The 15,553-nt window shown below is 45.4% G+C and overlaps 1 protein-coding gene across 1 annotated transcript in view; it reads right to left on the bottom strand.

Moving 5' to 3' along the window:
- Positions 1–15,553, bottom strand: part of C8A (complement C8 alpha chain) — a 63,212-nt gene that overhangs the window by 30,662 nt on the left and 16,997 nt on the right. The window contains exons 4-7 of the mRNA XM_008139361.3: positions 14,690–14,837; positions 7,976–8,165; positions 4,306–4,506; positions 1,708–1,948 (exon numbers count right to left, since the gene is read on the bottom strand). Coding sequence (XP_008137583.2) covers positions 1,708–1,948; positions 4,306–4,506; positions 7,976–8,165; positions 14,690–14,837 — 780 coding nt within the window. The remainder of the gene's footprint in view (positions 1–1,707; positions 1,949–4,305; positions 4,507–7,975; positions 8,166–14,689; positions 14,838–15,553) is intronic.

The following is a 15,553-nucleotide window of genomic DNA, read 5'->3' as shown; positions in this document are numbered from 1 at the left end:
AGAATATACACCATAGGACCTAGATCCTAGTAGGAACTCAACAAATGTTAGCTCTTTTCCTTCCTCATGTTTTAGATTGACTCTAAAAAGACCCACTTGAATTGAGTTTTTCAAACTCCTTTTTTACATTGATCCATACTACATTATTTATTTTGTATCATGACTCTGTATGTGTCTGTATTTAACTGGAAAAAACTTACCTGCACTGCCTACAATCCACTATGACATTTTCTATTCTACCCTTTGTTGTTCAAAATGCCATTTGTGATCCATACATTTATTTCAAGACCTTCTATGGGGTTGCACCCTGCAGTTGGAAGACTACTGTGCTACAGAGGGTATCAACCATATTTAGATTTGCTCACCATTGTATCCCTAGCACCAGAACATCATAGATACTCAATAAACATGTAAATTATGAAAGAATAATGAATATGTGGATGCATGGCTGAACTAATGAGTGGCCCTAACCACGAATCTGAATGCATGCCCATTTCAAACTCCACGTCTTGCTTTGCACACTCACTACATACTAAGCCTACCATGTTGAGTGCTAAAGAGAAAGAAAAGCATCAGACATGATACTTGCTTTTAAAGATCTTGCAATCTACATGAGGAGAAAAATATTAACATTTGGAAAATTGTTTTTTTTTTAAGACTAACCAGTGTGGAATTTATATGAATGTGTTGAAGAAAAGAAGTGGCCAGCCTGGGCTGGTGCAGTCAGGGAAACTTCCTAAAACTGGGAATTTGACCTTAGCTTTGAAATATGGACAGATCTCTCACCCTTCTACTCATTTATGGATCAGGTCGGTGGTTCTCAAACTAGTGAGCACCAGAATCACCTGAAGGGCTTGTCATACATAACACAGGCCACTGGGTCCACTCCCAGAGTTTCTAATTTAGTGGGTTTGGGATGGGAGCCTGAGAATTTGCACTCCTAACAGCTTCCCTGGTAACGCTGATGCTGCCAGATGGAGTCCACACTTTGAGGACCACTAGTATAGCAGTTTGGAGTGAGACCATGTTGATGTCATGCTAAAAAGTTTAGATTTTGTTCTTGGCCATTCAGGATATTAGGCAAGAAAGTGACATCCTTAGATCTGTGAAGCAGAAAGATCCTTCTGGTGGCAATAGTTGGGAATGGCTTGGAAGGGGTAAACCTTCCCCTAGAAACCATCTGGAGCTCATGCAGTAATGAGTGAAAGATGGGAGCCTGCCTACCACTGTCAGAGTGGGTGTGGAGAAGGCAGATGGATGAGAGCTGTTCAGGGGAGAGAACTGAAGGGTCTTAGAGATCCCCAGGGGAAAGGAGGAGGAGGAGTCTGGGATGACTCCAGTTTTCTGGTATCGCTGACTGACTGGTATGGTGGTTCCATGAACCTAGAATCTCCATTGAAATAAGTTTTAATGTTTTGAATAGCAAAATCCTAAATTATTACTAAAGAGGTAACCGTGGTGAAATAGAAAACACATAGTTTTAAGGAGCCAGACAAGTATGAGCTAAAATCACATTTTTAGTGCTTAATTAGCAAGTCTGTTTCACCCTCTGGACCTTAGTCCCCTATAAATAACACCAAAGATACTATATAGGGTTGTCATGAGGACCAAATGATATCATGCATGGCTCATAGTCAGTGCTCAGCAAACTACAAACCATGTTCTGGTGTAGGCACTGGCCATTGTGTGCATAAAGCTTCTACTTACGCGTTTTTTCCATATTTTCTTTGTTAAGCACCAGGAAATACTCATAACTGCCACCCATTGATCCAGATGTTATGTAATGGGTGCCGTAGTCATTGATGAACTTGGCGTATGGGCCATAATTGTACTTCTCTGGAAGCTCCATCAGCGACTGCAGCATCCCTTCATCCAGCATAATGTTGTCCCTCCTCATCTTAAAATAGGCAGTCTGCACCTTTGTGAAAATTCTCATGAAGCTGTATTTCTACCAACAACAACCACCGCCATGGGGAGAGGGAAAAGGACAAAGAGAGAATACATTTTACCATCTGAGATCATGCAAAAGGTCAGCACTTACTAGCTGAGTAGATATATGTCTATGTACATATACTTATATGCTCATCTATAATAATAAAAGGGTAATATGCTAATTAGACCAGATGTCATTCTGGATGTTCTTCCAGGTGAAGCTGGGCCAGAGGGGAGCCCGTGTCCTGGGTGCCAGAGGGAAGCTGGTGCCGGCAGCCAGGGGAAGGAAGGCCTACTCTTGCATGAATTTTTGTGCATTGGGCCTCTAGTATATATATAATTATATGAGCATAAAGATATGTCATGGAGGATTAGAATATTTTACAAGCACACATTAAACATCAGGGTGTTCCCAACTTCTTTTCCATGGCTGCATCTCTGTTCCCACTGTCCAGGTCAAGTTCTCATCAACACTCCCCTGGGTTACTTCCTGCATTGTGCTTCCCTGTGCTCCTCACCTCTATTCTTCCCCCAGTCCATTCTCATCTCCACATTTGTCCCTGCTCCAGTTAAAGCATTGCATTTTGCAACTGCTTACACAAGTATTAGGTATCTAGTAAGAATGATGCTTAGAAATGTTTTCAATGACATGGCAAAATGCTAGGATTACTTATCTATTTAACTTACTGCACAAATATCTAAAAGTGCCCGTACTCACATGCTCTCTGCTAGGTGCAGTGGACATGATCTTGACTGAGAGAGACCTTTGCCCTCATGCAGCTCACATTCAAGTTAGTGATAATCATGTACCGCTTAGTAATAAAGAAAACCAGGATGCTGATGTAATAATAATAATGAAAAAGCAAAGACCAGGTAATGCTGAATTGGTTTAAGTGGAAGAGGGTCATGTGTGGGCATTACTTCCAGGTAATGAAAACCTTAATCCAAAGTGATAGTGAAAGTTTGACGAGGTAACCTGCTTTTAGAAAAAATATGTGATAGCCAGATTAGAGAACAATGCTTCCCCTTCAGATCTGTAGCTCATTGTTGGCAAAGCTCCAGAATGTAATTGATATTTGATGCATAAGTTAATTTTTGTAACTATATTTTTAAGATTTGAAATAATTTTTGTGCCCTAGCTGGTTTTGCTCAGTGGATAGAGCACTGGCCTGCAGACTGAAGGATCCTGGGTTGGATTCCGGTCAAGGCCACATGCCCGGGTTTCAGGCTCAATCCCCAGTAGAAAACATGCAGGGGCAGCTGATCAATGATTCTCTCTCATCATTGATGTTTCTATCTTTCTCTCCCTCTCCCTTCCTCTCTGAGATCAATAAAAATATATTTTTAAAAAAGAAATAATTTTTGAGCCCCAACTAAGTCCACAGTACTGGAATCGATATTATTGAGGCATTGTGGTAAATTTCTAACCTACTCAATAAATGTTCCTCTGGCTCCTCATTGCCTCTCCATCCTCATCACTCCCTAGTTTTCCTTCCTGCCCTGGGCTTCAGCCAGCTGAAGCACTTTCCATCCCAAATCTGTGAGATATTCTCTCATCTCCAGGTCTCTGTGCCTGCTGCTGCCCACGCCTAGAACACCCTTCAGTTAACTTCTGCCTCCCATCAACTGGAGAACTTGAACTGGTCTTTATATTTCAGTTTAAGGAGATTTTCTTTCCACAAGTAAGGACTGCCTGACCCCTCAGGACAATAGGCAGTAGTGACTGTTTGATGAATAAATGAAAAACTGATGCAGCCCTAGCTCGTTTGGCTCAGTGAATAGAGCATCGACCTGTGGACTGAAGGGTTCTAGGTTTGATTCCAGTCAAGGGCACATGCCCCTGTTGCAGGCTCGATCCCCAGTAGGGGGCATGCAGGAGGCAGCAGATCAATGATTCTCTCTCATCATTGATGTTTCTATCCCTCGCCCTTCCTCTCTAAAATCAATAAAAATATATTTTTTTAATTTTTTTTAAAAGAAAGAAAACTGATGCAGCATGTCAGCCCTCTAATCTATTTGGAAAAGTAAGGCTTGCTTTAGCATTCTTCCAAGTCTAGTTTAGAGGGCCTGGCTGTTTCTCTTTGAGACATTACCGTTCTAAGTATTTCCCTACATGCTCCAGGTAACCATGAAAAAGGATGGGGCAAAGTGATAAAGGCTCTCGTCTCATCATTTGATTTTATTCCCTCTGTGATGATCCTGTGTGCAAAAGTGTAATAAGAAAAACAAACTTGATTAACACTGATCAGACATTTCCAATTACACAAGCAAATGAAAGTTCAATTACTACTGTACTTTTTAATGCAATTAAGGCACTATGTGTTCAGTATGGATTATGGATTACTGTGCGACATGGGCATTATATTTTAATACCTTCTCATTATACTTGCTTAACTCATTCACGATTGAAGAGCCGCGTGATCCAGATACACCTACATCCACTGTTACAGGGGTGGCTGCTGGGCCTACACCAACGGTCAACCCACCTGACACAAACAGGTCATTTTTTAGTTTGGAAAAAACTTCATTTGTATCATCATAGAACTCTGAGGAGAAACTAGTGTCTGCCAGGGCCTGAAAAGAAAGAAATGGATGTTAGCTTTGTGCACATAGCGTTATATTCCAGTTCATACTTAACATTTAAATCTTTGTTTTGTAAAATATCCACCAAGTTTCAGGTTATTATAAATAAGTCTTTTAAAAGGCTAATTGGGGCCCAGCCAGCATGGCTCAGTGGTTGTGTGTCAACCTATGAACCAGGAGGTCACGGTTCAATTCCCAGTCAGGGCACATGCCCAGGTTGCAGGCTCCATCCCCAGTGTGGGGCATGCGGGAGGCAGCTAATCAATAATTCTCTCTCATCATTGATGTTTCTATCTCTCTCTCCCTTCCACTCTGAAAACAATATATATATACTAGAGGACGGTGCACGAAATTCGTGCACAGAGGGGGGTTGTCCCTCAGCCCAGCCTGTACCTTCTCCAATCTGGGACCCCTCGAGGGATGTCCGACTGCCCGTTTAGGCCCGATCCCGGTGGGATCGGGCCTAAACGGGCAGTCGGACATCCCTCTCACAATCCAGGACTGCTGGCTCCAAACTGCTTGCCTGCCTGCCTTCCTGATTGCCCCTAACCGCTTCTGCCTGCCAGCCTGATCACCCCCTAACCACTCCGCTTCCAGCCTGTTTGCCCCCAATTTCCCTCCTCTGCCGGCCTGGTCACCCCTAACTGCCCTCTCCTGCAGGATTGATCACCTCCAACTGCCCTCCCTTGCAGGCCTGGTCCCTCTCAACTGCCCTCCCTTGCAGGCCTGGTCCTTCTCAACTGCCCTCCCTTGCAGGCCGGGTGCCTCCAACTGTCCTCTCCTGCTGGCCATCTTGTGGTGGCTATCTTGTGTCCACATGGGGGCAGGATCTTTGACCACATGAGGGCAGCTATATTGTGTGTTGAAGAGATGATCAATCTGCATATTACTCTTTTATTAGATAGGATAGAGGCCTGGTACAGGGGTGGGGGCCAGCTGGTTTGCCCTGAAGGGTGTCCCTGATCAGGGTGGGGTTCCCTTGGGGCATGGGGCGGCCTCAGCGAGGGGCCTGTGGTGGTTTGCAGGCCGGCCACGCCCACTGGCAACCCAAGCGGAGGCCCTGGTATCTGGAATTTATTTTCCTTCTACAATTGAAACTTTGTAGCCTGGAGCTAAGCCAAGCCTGGGCTCCCTCAGCAGCTGGCAGCCATTTCTGTTGGGGTTATAATTGAAACTTTGTAGCTTAAGCGGGTGGGCCCGGCCAGGGTGTGCAGAAAGCTTTGCTTCCCCTGTTGCCGCTGGCAACCCTGGCCTGCTCTCTCAAGCTCCATTCTGCCGCCATTTCTGTTTGAATTTGTTTACCTTCTATAATTGAAACTTTGTAGCTTGAGTGGAGGCTTAGGCCTGGCAAGGGCAGGCAGAAAGCTTGGCTTCCTCTGTTACCTAGGAAACCTTGCTCTTTGTGGCTGTAGCCATCTTGGTTGGGTTAATTTGCATACGCGCTCTGATTGGGTGGTGGGCGTGGCTTGTGGGCGTGGCTTGTGGGTGTGTCATAGGTATGGTCAATTTGCATATTTGTCTATTATTAGGTAGGATATATATATGTATATGTGTATATACATATACACATATATATGCATATATGTACAGATATATAATAAATAATAGACAAAGACTAATTGAGCATCAGATTTATACAAAGATATAGAAAATACAGCAATATTTTTAGTTACTATTTAATATTATTGCTAAAATATTTATTTACAGATACACACACAGAGATGGTCCTGATAAAATGCTATACTGTTCTGAGCACATATTTCATTTTCACTGAGTTAAAAAGAGAAGGTCACTTGACTGTGCAATGGACAGCTACAGAAAGCTACGCCTGGACATGGACCAGGAAGGAAAGGGCCAAAGGAAGGCAGGCAGGTGATAACAGTTCTAGGCAGAGTAAGCTTGAGTGCTGCCCTCAAATGTTTGGTTATTTCATTCCAGGCTCACAGTGGGGTTGCATTTTTCTGCCACCCTGAGCTGAGGCATGGTCTTATGCTTTGTGGGAGCCAAGAAAGCAAGGGTTAAAAGCACATGAGTGGTTCACTGTGCAATCACAAGAGCATGTGGCAAGATAGAACCTCCATTAGTCAGGCTCCCATGTGTCTGTGATGATGTGAGTTTCCTCTCCACCTTTGGATGGACAAGTAGCATCAGTGGGGCACTACTGCTTCAAAGCACTGAGATTTCAGAATCCTTTGTTGCCACAGTATAGCCTAGTCCAGTGGTCACCAACCTTTCGGACCTCACAAACCACCAGTGGTCCGCAGACCACTGGTTGGCGACCACTAGTACCTGACACATATGCCTGGGCCTAGACAATCCTCAAGGATAGGAAAATAGCATCTTCCTGTCGACCAGCATGGCTTATCTTAGACCTGACGGCAGAGGTGGAAGTGTGTGGGGGAAGCCAACTCCTTAAACACAGACTTTATCCTGTGCCGATATTTTTCTCTTGAGAAACTTGGAGTGATGAATATGACTTGATAATTGTTTAGAGTCCTAAGATTTACCATCTCTCTCTATAGACAGAATTCTATATAATAAAGAGGTAATATGCAAACTGACTCATCATGCCCTCACAAGATGGCTGCCTATGAACAGGCTGGCAGGGGGGTTAGTGAGGGACAAAACAAACGACTGAACAAGCAGGCTGTGTGGGGCAACCAGGCCGGCAGGAAGGGCCATGAGGGGCAACCAGGCCGGCAGGAAGGGCCATGAGGGGCAACCAGGCCGGCAGAGGGGAGCAGTTGGGGGTGACCAGGCCAGCAGTGGGGAGCAGTGGGGGCGATCAGGCCGGCAGGGGAGCAGTTGCAGGCTCCATCCCCTGTGGAGCATGAGGGAGGCAACTAAACAATGGCTCTCTCTCATCAATGATGTTTCTATCTCTTTCTTCCTCTCTGAAATCAATAAAAATATTTTTAACAATAAAATAAATAAATTACATCTATCCAGGCATAGTTCAGATAGATCTGGGTTTCAATCTTATCTCTGCCCCCTACTTTAGTACAGCTTTTGACCTGACACTTTAGCCTTCTAAGTCTCTGGGGTTTTATCATCTAAAATGGGACAGTGATAGCACCTACCCTATCATGCTATTATGGGAGAATTCGTGTGGAAGTACAACTGATACACATTTGGTTGAATCCACAGAGGCAGAACCTGCTAATACAGAGGGCTGACTGTTCTTATATTCTAACAGGTCCACAACTTGGAAACAGGTCTTCTGACTAGCAGCCCAGAGAATAGGGCCTGAGTCTCTTTTATTGATTTTAGAATGGAGCCACGATCTAGCAGGTGGGTGGTCACACTTTCCTCATTCCTCTCTCTTTAGCACTGAGCATGTAGGGGGCAGGTGTAAAGGGGCCTTCAGCCACCTGCAAGCTCTACAATACATAAAATCTTCCGTGCAAGGCATTCATCTCCCCCAGCAAGCCTCTCCTTTGAGTGCCCCATTGAGACTTACTTCAAAGCGGTACATCAGGAAGTTGTAGGGTTTCCGGAAGTATTTCTCATCATCCCCGTAGTACAGACGCTCGCAGGCAGAGTCGTATCGAAGTTCCCTCCATTCCCCGTTGTATACCGTCTCACACTGGCCCCCATAATACCTGGCATCGTACACATTCTGAGCTTCTGTCTGGGTCAGGATGTTATACCTGAATTGAAAAGGCAGGCAGATAGCATGAAGTAGCCTCTGGACGATGTTGCAGCTGGTGGCCTGAGCAGTGGTTTCTCAAACTGTGTTCTGTGAGCCCTCAAAGTACCATGAAGGTCACTTTGGGTGATGATGGGAGACTGAGTGAGCTGGGCCTGGGCCTTTAGGCTCTCTTTAACCAGAGCACCAGACAGCTCCATTCAGCATCTAGAAAAGTGCTCCCACATAGGAGGCACCCCTAAGTACTCACTGAATAAGTTGAAGAAGAATGTGCACAATTATCAAGAGTTTAAGCACAGGAACCAGGCAGTCTGGACCCATTTCCCATCCCTGCCCCATCTAGCTGTGTGACCTTGGGCAAATTATTTAACTCTCTGTGCCTCGGTTTAATAATTTGGAAAAAGCAGTTAATACTACTGCACTCATAGAGTTAAACATAAGCCAAAACATGTAAAGGAATCTTAATAGTTATTAGCATAGGTTAAGTACTAAATAAATGTTGCTGCTAGTATTAATTCAGAAAATAATACTGCTGATAAAAAAAAATGTAGGTTTGAAATTTTCGGGGTAAGTCAGTGCTAAACTGAGAATCTAATCCTCAGAGAGGCCATTGTCTTCAAGGCGATGTGGAATGTCAGAGGGTGCACAGTTTGAAAGTCAGAGAGACTCCCTGTTTAATTTCCAGTTCTGCCATTTACTAGCTGTGAGACTTTGGACACCTTCTAGAATTTTCCTGAAGGTCATTTTCCTCACTTGAAGAACAGACATAAATAAAACCACCTCTCAGGGTTTCTGTGAAGTCTAAATGAAAGTGTTAAAGTCAAACAGAAGTCAAGTTGATAGTACATATTAGGCACTCAACAATTATGCTTCCTTTCCCCCAGCCCGCTACTGTTCCAGAAATATTTTCCCATGCTTCCCTCTCTGGGGTATTTCAAATCTATCTGCTTAAGTTCTGTATTTTAGGCCATGGATGGTTTAACCCTATTTAGGTAACAATAATGTTAAACAGTTGAAATACAGCTTTAATTTTCTAAACAGATAAAGTTAATTGAACAAGAGCATTTAGAGTTGGTATGAGTTCCAAAATCTGACAATCAAAGTCTTTGATGTTATAGACAATAAAATGATTGCCCGTTTCTGCCTCTCAAATTCCTATTCAGCCTTCAGGACCCAACTCAAACATTGCCTCCTCTGTACTGCCTTCTTTGATGATCTTGGACAGACAGTTGCCCCTCCTCTGGGGTCCAATGGCATTCAGTGCTTATCTTGTCATATTTGCCTGTGGCCTCTGCAGAAAGGCGCAAAGGCAGTAAGATGTGTAAAAACTAAATAAAACCTGCGTCAAAGAAGTAAATGGACAACTATAGAGCACCTAGCATGTAGTAGAAATTAAATGTAAATGAACTTCCTTCTTTTCTTCCTTTCTCAACCTCTTTCCTCATATTAGTGGAAGTGAGTAATAATAGCTCTGATGGATTGAATGCACACTCTACCAGACATTTAGCATACATTAGCTTTCAACCTCATGACAGTTTTGCAAATACAGAAATTGAAGCTCAGGAAAATTAAGTAACTTGCTTGTAATCGCAGCTAGATTTTTTTCCCCTAGAGTTTTTAGGACACAAATCTGGGTTCTTTTCCTTTACTTCATCCTGCACTTTCTATCTTTCCCCCTAGTGAATGGTTTCTGCCTGTAGTTTATAAATACAAGCTCTCTAACAGGCCAAACAAAAACTCACAGAAATAATATGTCCTAAGCTTATACTGTAACCTCTAAGCCTACATCTATTTGGGAAAATCTGGTTGCAGTTGCCCTAGTGAAAAGAAAGACAGTTGAGAAATTCTGCTTTTTGAAATTCTGCTACATAGAAATATCCACACGTGTGTAAAACAGTGTGTATGGAAAACAATCTATCTTTCGATTGGGAGTAGCTAAGTAAGTTATCATATATTTATACTATAGAAGAGTTGACAAACTTTTTCTTTTTTTACAAAGGGCCAGATAGTATTTTGGACCTTGCAGGCTACCGGTCTCTGCTGCAACTACTCAGCGCTGCCATTGTAGGGTAAAAAGCGTGTTCCAATAGGACTGTATTTACAAACGCAGACAGCAGCTGAGCTTGGGCTGCAGGCCATAGTGTGCTGTTATCTTCTCTAATAATAGACAAATATGCAAATTGACCATACCTCCGACACACCCACAAGCCACGCCCACCATCCAATCAGAGCGAGTATGCAAATTAACCCAAACCAAGATGGCTACAGCCACAGAGAGCAAGGTTTCCTAGGTAACAGAGGAAGCCAAGCTTTCCGCCTGCCCTAGCCAGGCCTAAGCCTCCACTCAAGCTACAAAGTTTCAATTATAGAAGGTAAATAAATTCAAACAAATGGCAGCAGAATGGAGCTTGAGAGAGCAGGCCAGGGTTGCCGCAGGCAACAGGGGAAGCAAAACTTTTCGCACACCCTGGCCAGGCCCACCCGCTTAAGGCAACAAAGTTTCAATTATAATCCCAACACAAATGGCTGCCGGCCTCGGAGGGAGCCCCAGGCTTGGCTCTGCTCCAGGCTACAAAGTTTCAATTGTAGAAGGAAAATAAATTCCAGATACCAGGGCCTCCGCTTGGGTCGCCAGGGGGCGTGGCCGGCCTGCAAACCACCACAGGCCCCTCCCTCAGGCCGCCCCACACCCTAAGGGAAACCCCACCTGATCCGGGACGCCCTTCAGGGCAAACCAGCTGGCCCCCACCCCTGTACCAGGCCTCTATCATATCTAATAAAAAAGTAATATGCAGATTGATCATCATTGCAACACACAATATAGCTGCCCCCATGTGGTCAAAGATCCTGCCCCCATGTGGACACAAGATGGCCACCACAAGATGGCCAGCAGGAGAGGGCAGTTGGGAGGCACCTGGCCTGCAAGGGAGGGCAGTTGAGAGGGACCAAGCCTGCAAGGGAGGGCAGTTGGAAGTGATCAACCCTGCAGGAGAGGGCAGTTAGGGGTGACCAGGCCGGCAGAGGAGGGAAGTTGGGGGCAAACAGGCTGGCAGCAGAGTGGTTTAGGGGGTAATCAGGCTGGCAGGCAGAAGCGGTTAGGGGTAATCAGGAAGGCAGGCAGGCAAGCAGTTGGGAGCCAGCAGTCCTGGATTGTGAGAGGGATGTCCGACTGCCCGTTTAGGCCCGATCCTGGGTGGGATCGGGCCTAAACGGGCAGTCGGACATCCCTCAAGGGGTCCCATATTGGAGAGGGTGCAGGCTGGGCTGAGGGACAACCCCCCTTCGTGCACGAATTTCGTGCACCGGGCCTCTAGTAGAACATAATATGGTACTGAAAAGAGACGATAAAAAATATTGGGGAAATCTTCAAAATGTATTAAGTGAAAAAAGCAAATTGTGGACTATATATAATAGGATCACATTTATGGAAACTAATGTCTATATGCACAATACATATTATAGGCACATTTTCCAAACAGTGTATATTGCCCATGCATTTTTCCATGATCTGGAAGTCCCTACATCACACTGTTACAGGGTCAGCTCTAGGAAGGACATAGAGAGAGGGTGATGGGTGGGTGCAGGGCAGGGAGGATGAGGGAAGACTCAGTTTTACAGAAGTCAAACATAGGTGACATCTGTAATAATAAATACAAGTTAAAAAACTAGGAAAGGCTTCTAAGATCTTGAATAGAAAAAACATCAAAATGTCAGCTGCTGGGAGTGGAGGAGGAGGAGCCATTCTAGTGGTTTCAGTGTCTGGTGTGGGCAAAGCATGACACTCCTGAGCAAATCTGTGATCTTTGTGCCAATAAGAAGGTAATTATGTTTCAAGTCAAGCCTCAACATTTTATGCTTCTGCTCTGTTCACCCAACAGTCACTTTCAAAATCTACAACAATCCCCCTTTATTGGTGTAAGGGGCTAAACTGCGTTCCCCCCTAACATTCATATGTTGAAATCCTGACCCCCAAAACCTCAGAATTTGACTGCATTTTTTGTGGTAGAGTCATTACAGAGGTAATTAAGTGAAAAGGGAGTCAGTCATTAAGGTGGGCTGTAATCTGATTAAAAGAGGACATTTGGACCCAGACCCATATGGAGGGAAGACCATGTGAACTCGCAGAGAGAAGATGGCCATCCACAAGCCCAGGAGAGAGGCCTCAGAGGAAAACACCCTGCTGACACCTGGCCACGGACCTTCAGCCTCCAGAACTGTGAGAAAATACTTTTCTGTTGCTTCAGCCACCTAGTAGGTGATACTTTGTTATGGCAACCTGAGCAAACTAATACTATTATCGGAAAGAAAATGGAATTTTAGAGCCTTGTCATAAGTGTGCATCACGTGCGCTTACAGGACTCCATCCTATCTGGTAGGTGGGCTGTGACATAGGGCAGTTAAGCCATAATGAAGGCGAGCTGCACCTCCCAGCACCCTCCCCTGACCCTGCCTGGGCTGCACCGTGGCCAGGTCACTCTGTGATGATTACTCCATCTTCCCGCTCCCTTGTCTACCAAGTTCCAGTTCATCATATTGATTTCTTCATTCAGCCAATACTCAGTGAGAGGCTCTGGTGGGGAAAGCTCTGACATCAGGCTCAGGTGATTAAAAAGGAGGAGTCAGCAGCCTCTCTGCCTTCAAAGACTTTACATTCAAGTTAAGGGACAGGATCCAGGACCAAGAGGAAGTGCCAGGGAGCTGACCACTGGGTATCACCAGGGCCGTGGCCTGTGCTGGGTACTGCAGAAGCAGAAGTGAGAAGGAGTTCTTATCAGGGGCCAAAGGACATTGAATCAGATGTCCCAGCCTTGCTGGATATGCACTGGGAGGCTAGGACACACAAAGGACTCTGGGAGCAACAAGAAGGGTAAGCCAGCCTAGACCCTGTCAAAAAGGAGGAGTGTCGAGAAGAGTGGAGGAGGTGATGCATAGGTATGTTAGCTCGGGCTGTCATAAAATACCACAGAATGAGTGACTCAGGGAATAAACACTTATTTTCTCACAGTTCAGGAGGTTGGAAGTCCAAGATCAAAGTGCTGTCAGGATTGGTTTCTGGTCAGGCCTCTTCCTGGTTGCAGATGGCCCCCTTCTCACTGTGCCCTCCCATGGCATCTCCTCTGCCCATTGTGAGAGCGGCCTCTGGGGTCTCTCCCTCTTCTTATAAGGTCGTGAGTCCTATTGGATTACGGCCCCTCCCTAGGACCTCAGTCAGCCTTAATAATTTCCAAATATAGCCACACGGAGGTTAGGGCTTCATCTGATACATTTTAGGGGGACAGAATTTAGTTTATAACTCTAGGTAAGATGTTAGGCAGGTGAGAAACATGGGGAAGGACATTTCAGAAAGGAGGAATTAAACGTATTAAGTCTCAAAACAGAAGAGTGGTGCATTCAAGGAACTGACCCTGAGCAGAATGTATAGGATAAAGTTAGAATCAAAGCTGACTGAATCTCAACAGATAAAGACACTGTGCCATGCTGAAACCGGTTTGGCTCAGTGGATAGAGCGTCGGCCTGTGGACTCAAGGGTCCCAGGTTTGATTCCGGTCAAGGGCATGTACCTTGGTTGCGGGCACATCCCCAGTAGGGGGTGTGCAGGAGGCAGCTGATCGATGTTTCTCTCTCATCGATGTTTCTAACTCTCTATCCCTCTCTTTTCCTCTCTGTAAAAAATCAATAAAATATATATATATATTTTTAAAAAAGACACAGTGCCTGGGAGGTGAGAGTGAGCACTGGTAGAGAGTCAGGCATCTCTCCATATCACCCCAAATCCATCTTCTTTGCCCTGTCAGCCCTGTTAGCCCTGCTTATACCAACAAGTGCAGTCCAAAGCCGGATGTGAACAGGACTACTGGGGAGGGGACTCCGGTCAGAGAATCGCCATCATCTGAGACATCAGGGAAACATTCATGGGAGACGTGGCTTCTCAGAGGGGCCTTGGTAATAGAATTGGGGTGAGAGGAGTGAGCAGTGAGTGGGCAGGGGAAAAAGGAGAGGGGAACTCTCAAGTAGAGACATGGAGGGGGAAACAAGTATGGCATGCAGGCAGGACTGGGCAAGCCCCCTGTTATGGACTGAGTATTGTGTGTCCCCAGATTTCATATGTTAAAGTCCTGTTCCCTGCTGTGATAGGGTTTGGAGGGGGCCTTTAGGAGGTGCTTAGATCCTAAGGGTGGAGCTCTCATGAAGGGTATTGGTGCCCTTGTAAAGGAGACCCCACAAAGCTCCCTAACCCCTGCCACCTTGTGCAAGAGGGCCCTCACCTGACACCCTGATCTCAGACTTCCATCCTCCAGAACCGTGAGAAAGACATTTCTGTTGTTTATGAGCCACCTAGTGTGCAGCACTTTGTTATAGACCAAAAGGACTAAGACACCACCTTTAATGGACAGTGACAGCTGCCTCATGGGAAGCACTTCAGAGGAATCCTCCAAAAAGACCCTCTTCTGTCTCTAAAACTAATATTTATGATTGAAGAGAAATCATTCCCTGCCCCCGAATGGCCAGAAGGCAGGGACTTACCCAGAAGCTGCCCTCTCGGATCCTGGAATTGGTTCATACAGGCTGCATTCGTCTTCAACGATCCTGACATCATCACAGTTCTCCTCGTCAGAGCTGTCAGAGCAGTCCTGGTCTCCATTACACACAAGGTGGCGTTTCAGGCAGCGACCTGAGAGAGAGACTGTGGATGCTCTAGAGCCTCCCAGACTCCCCCCTCTCCCTCATCCATTGTCACCAAGTCCATTCCACCTCTGAATCCCCCTCAGCCCTCTCCATCCTATTGCATCCTTTTTTTTTTTTTTTGTCCTCTCTTATTTCCAGCCTCACTGTCTCCCTCCTGCAGCCCCAGTTAAGGCCCTGCCCCAGGCTCCCTTCTATCATCTAGCCTCCACATTACTGCCCTGAGAGTCTTTCTAAAATGCCAATCTGACCCTGTCATCCCCCTGACCTGTATCCTCCAGTGTCTCCCCATTTCTCTTCCAAAAGCTACAGTCTAGCCCCAGTTCCTACCTGGCCCATCCCCTGCCTCTCTTCCCAAAGACCTGACCTGTAATTATTCTGAATTGATGCGGAACCCTTAAATCCTCATGCTTTTGCACATTCTTTTTCCTAGAAATTCTTTATTTTCCAAGTTTCAGTTCAAGTATCATTTTGAAGCCTTCTCTGACTGTCCAAAGCAGATTTATGCCCCCATGGACCATGTGCTAATGCCCATTCCCCTGGCTATCCCACAATATTGTCATTGACTCCTTGTAGGTCTCTCTCCCAAGGAGTACCTTGAGGTCAGGCACATTGGTGGGGTTTTTTGTTGTTGTGTGTTTTTTTTTTAAATCTCTATATCACCAGCAGGTAGCCTACTGCCTGGCCTGTAATATGTGCACAATC

The sequence above is a fragment of the Eptesicus fuscus genome, chromosome 9, assembly GCF_027574615.1.
Source record: "Eptesicus fuscus isolate TK198812 chromosome 9, DD_ASM_mEF_20220401, whole genome shotgun sequence".
NCBI classification, from domain to species: domain Eukaryota; kingdom Metazoa; phylum Chordata; class Mammalia; order Chiroptera; family Vespertilionidae; genus Eptesicus; species Eptesicus fuscus.
The sequence above is the reverse complement of the archived record's forward strand: the minus strand, read 5'-3'. Positions and strand labels throughout refer to the sequence as shown.